Source organism: Apaloderma vittatum, unplaced genomic scaffold (assembly GCF_000703405.1).
Source record: "Apaloderma vittatum isolate BGI_N311 unplaced genomic scaffold, ASM70340v1 scaffold16494, whole genome shotgun sequence".
Lineage (NCBI taxonomy): Eukaryota > Metazoa > Chordata > Aves > Trogoniformes > Trogonidae > Apaloderma > Apaloderma vittatum.
In genome coordinates, this window is record NW_009713363.1 from 10326 (window position 1) to 15003 (window position 4678).

The 4678-nt window shown below is 44.4% G+C and overlaps 1 protein-coding gene across 1 annotated transcript; it reads right to left on the minus strand.

The window, feature by feature from the left end:
* Positions 1-4211: 4211 nt before the first annotated feature.
* Positions 4212-4673, minus strand: LOC104273133 (lactosylceramide 4-alpha-galactosyltransferase-like; the record flags this gene model as incomplete). Its single annotated transcript, XM_009868351.1, has 1 exon — positions 4212-4673. A coding segment is annotated over one exon (462 nt), but the record flags the coding sequence as incomplete, so codon positions are not given.
* Between the last annotated feature and the right edge of the window lie 5 nt (positions 4674-4678).

Sequence of the window (4678 nt, forward strand, 5' to 3'; positions counted from 1 at the left end):
TGTAAATCATTGGTAGCTCGAATATCTTTTGTAAATTGTTTTTCAAGCAATTTATTGTACAGCCTTACGGTAGTTTCATATTTAACTTGCCAGACTTTATGCACCTACCTTATTTTCCTACTAGACACAGATTCCATTTTGCAAGAAGTACTTTCTTACTCCCTGTACCTCTACCAACATACTGCAGAGCCATGGCAGCTGCTCTTCGGCTCCATCAGGACATACAAATTTAAAGGTCAAGATCTCAGCTTGAGCTGTAATGGCAGTGTGCAGCTGAAGTGACTTCCTCCTGTAGGGTTTTTTTCCGGACTGTGCCTATTCATCTGACTTCCAGGAGCGGATGCGAAGAAGATACCAGAGAGACCACAAGCCAAGCACACGCAGGGAGTGGTCACAAATATGTGAGACGGATGAATCTGAGGTACATATGAAAAACTAGAGCGTTGGTGTTCACAAATCGTGTATCCAAATAGAGCATGTGGAAGGCTTTATTCTTCCTCTTCTCTCCTGCTACAGACAAACCAGTCCTAGAGGCAGACCTCAGCTCCCAACATATGTAAGATTAAGGTAGGTAACTGTAGTAGCCCAAGAAAGGCTCTTAACATATTTGCACCACAGCCTTCCTAGACTACACATTTTGGAAGGAGGGAGAAGAAACAGGAAGGAGAAGAACAGGGGTAAAAAGAGCCCTATAGAGCATTACTAGTTATTGCACATCCTAGATTCCTCCAACACAAGAGCTCCTGGCATAGGACAGCTCTCGGCCAACACAGAGAAAATAATCATCACACAGTCTATTCCCAGGAGACCAGGTCAAGGGTAACCCTACTGGTCCTTCCTTACTCCTCTTCTGTTGCACTCCAATTCTGCACCTCCACCTCCCACCCCTGGCTGCTGTTTCCTTGGCTACTGATTCAAGGCATCACAATAAAACTTCTCTGCACACTAGACCTCACCAGTCCTTTCATAGTCTCTCAGATTGCTCCCCTGGACTCCAAGGTCTTTAGATCAGGCTCTGAAGGGCAGGTGGGGAGATGAATGGCTGCAGTACAAGCTTTCCGCTTTTAGGTCTGCAAGAGCACAGACACTGTCACTATTAAGGGAAGCTATAGTCCATCATCCAGGAAAAAAGCAACACAATTTCTCCTGAACATCTCTGTAACTTCCAGACCTTCAAAGTGAGACTAAAATGCCTTGCTTCAGATAGACTGCAGGTCATCAGTGATGGGGTGATACCTGGTTGGATTAGGAATCAGTACCACACATCGTGCTTTTCTCTGTATTCCCTTGTGTTCCCTCTGCTCAAGTCCCAAAGATGGCACATAGTCACGGTCTGCAGAGCCTTCTTTCCATGTGTTTATGCTCAACTTGACTCATGTTCATTCCACACTCCTAATTTTAGTGAGTTACTTTAGGACACAAATTTAAAATGCTTTTCTCCAAAATAACTAACAAATTGCTCAGACCTACCACCAACGCCTTGCAGAACAAAATGGAACATCCTGGCAGAGAGTAGTAAAACCTGTATTTATTTCTCTTTCACAAGACAAAGGGAAAAAAAGCAAAGACTGCTTTGGTTTGATTCTCTCCTTATCAAACCTCAGAACTTTGACTCTTCAGGGGAAAACAAAGAACAACAACCAACACATTTCACTTATCCAAAAAGGCACTTTCCTAGAATAAACAGTGATACATCAAGATAGATATTTATTGCAGTGGGTCTCAAACACTCATATAGTAATTTCATGGTATTGCCACAGTACAGTCCCCTGTTATACCTTTGTGATCACCAACCACCGTCTTACCATCTCTGATAGGGGTGCCTAGCTGACTGAGACTTCTGTTGTTTAGCCCAAAGGGCCCAGACCAGAAGGAACCAGTAGAAGGAGAAAACATGCCTCACTAACCATACAGTAGGCCAGAGCTGACAATTTTGCAGCTGCTTCTAAAGAAAGCAGAGAAAAAAAAAAAGTCACAGAGTGGTGACAGTAGAAGTAAGGAGTGAAAACAGCATCCATCTATACTACTTAGGGTATTGAAGAATGCTTATACAGTCAGGAAGACCTGCTGTTTCCCCACAAACTCTTTGTTCTTAAAGATGTTCAGTGTTGGGAGAGCTGCAGACATTTAAAATCCTGAATGCCTCCAGAATATACCATAAAGCTGGGCAGAAAAAAGGGGCAGCATTACATACATACACACATGTGGTGCCAGTCACTGGAGGGGCGTTTCTAGCACCTTCTGAACTCCAGAATAGCTGCTTATGCACAGAGCTCACACCCTACCAACTCACAGAAGGTAGCCTTCAATCAAAGCAGCCCTGGTCTTCAACATCAGACAGCTCAGCATTCAAAAAAAAAAAAAAAGTACTTTCTTTAAGCTCCCATAGCCATGCTCCCTGCGGGACAGGGAACTGTTTTGTAAAAGTGATGGGCAATTTGTCTTTCATTTTTATCATCAAAGAAGAGACAAATAAACCTGAGACAAGCAGAGAAATGCTGCATGCACAGTCTTTGACACTTTTGACCACTGCCTTGGCTGAACTGAAAAAGTTTCACATTGCTTATGGTTAACCTGGGAAACAGAAGTGGCCTCACACAACTGCAGGTCTAGAAACTGAGTCACACTGAGAGGGCTTGAGGGCAGCACCATGTGAAAGAGCTGTCATTTTGGGGTCAGGTGACACTGAAGATCTGACTGACTCATGGTCATCAAAGGGGCCACTGAATCACCGCACTGCTGTTCCTAGGCGTTAGAAGAGGAGGCACACTGGAGGCAGAAAAATTTTTACAGTAAGACTATAATCTCTTAGCAGTGTAGGAGAAAGGATGGCCAATGCTCTGCTCATCTGCATTATCCCTATCATAGGGCCAAGCTCATATGCCTCAGCAATCCCCTTTATAATGTGGAGGGGGCCATACATAACCATGTAGATGGTCTTAACTTTATTCTCGTTTCTCACTGTTCTTTCTCTATTATTTTCCAACAAGTACTGTAAAAGCATCAATATATCATTAGGCAAGAGACAACTTTTCTCTCACAATTTGTCCAACAAACTTGCCTCTGTGGTGGGAACCCTCAAAGCCACAACAGCACTTTGTGAGAGCTACATTAGCTTTCTCTGCTGCAATTCAGGAGGATGCTCAGGGAGAAGAGTAAAGATTTCTACTGGCCTTCTCAAGACCTCCCTGAGAAATTTGTACCACTGGACAATGAATTGCAGGAATACTTCAGACTATTTGAAGAAGTCCACCATAAAAGACTCATAAATGGAGTTACATTTAAACAGCACAGGATCCCTACCAAGGTCTCCATAGCCTTGGAAACACTTGGAAATACCATGTGTTTCCTTTAGGACCCATCCAATTGCTGAAAACTCTGATGCATCTTAGACACAGTTACAGACATCTGGTCACAGAGACAAACCTTGTGTTCAGTTCTTCCTGTGTCAGGTGCAGTTTCAAGCATGATTTGGATGAGCTCTCCTGCTCATTGCAGGTTGTTAATTTGTCACTACTGTAAAATAAACCATTGATGCTCAACAGCATCAATGATGCTCAGTGATAAGCTGACTTCAGATCCATGTTCTGCCTCACACCAAATCTATGTCTTTAGATCTATGACATCAAACAGAGACTGCTCCCTGCTCAAACCAGACATGAGAAAGTCTTCTCCACCAAAGGTTTCAGAAGAGAAGGAATGAAAAGGAAAAGTTGCTTTAGCCCTTTCTTTCTTCTCTGTTTTCCTCCACATTTTCCTCTAGCACATCCTTAACATCCTCCTCAATTCCTGTTATTTCCTCTCCCATATTTTCATTTCTTTGAGCACTTTAAAAGTGCTGAGAATCAGCTGATACACATTTCTAAAAAGGCCTCTTCCAGGTTTATAGCCACAGAGAGAGGCCTTACTTCTCTGACAGGCTGATGGAGGCTGCCACAAGTGGCCCAGCATTTGCTTCCCTCCCGAGACTTCTCTACGTGACCAAGCAGAGCAGAAGAAAGGTCCTGCAGAGAAACAAAAGTGTTGCTGGTAGGCAGGTAAAGCCAAGACAAAGAGCTGCACAGAAATCAGCTGAAGCTACAGGCTCCACCTACACCCCACAAATGGCTTTTATCCTCAACTGTCACCACCTCATTTCAAAAGAAGGTACATTTGTGATGGAACAGCTGGAAAGCTGCAGGCTCCCAGGCCACACTTAGCTGACCCTTGAGTCACTGCCGCTCAGAGTCCTTCTTCATGATACGGTACGTGGCAGGGCAGAAATGAGAATGCAGTTGAGCCAGCAAAGACTGCGATGTGATCTCTAGCCTGGTTCCTTGGCTCTTCTTGTTCCATACGTGCACCGCATAGGTGTTATTAAAGAGGAGATGAAGCTTCGAGGAGTTGACCACTTCGAAGTATTTTTTCCAGTCCTGCCACCGAATGGGATAAAAAGCCTCACGGGGCAGAGTACTCACTCCTTTACAGCTCGAACTGCTCCGAAGGCTCCTGATGGAGCACCACTTCTTGAAGACGCGCGTTAGGAGCTGCGGGCCCTGGTGCCCCCAGATCCAGCTGTTGTAGTTATCCACAAAGTCCTGCATGCAAAGCTCCATGAATTTGTGTTTGGGCTTAAAGGACAGAAAGGCCCCATTCAGTACATATTTGGACTGGGCACCAAGGGCATTGGTGAGGTTCT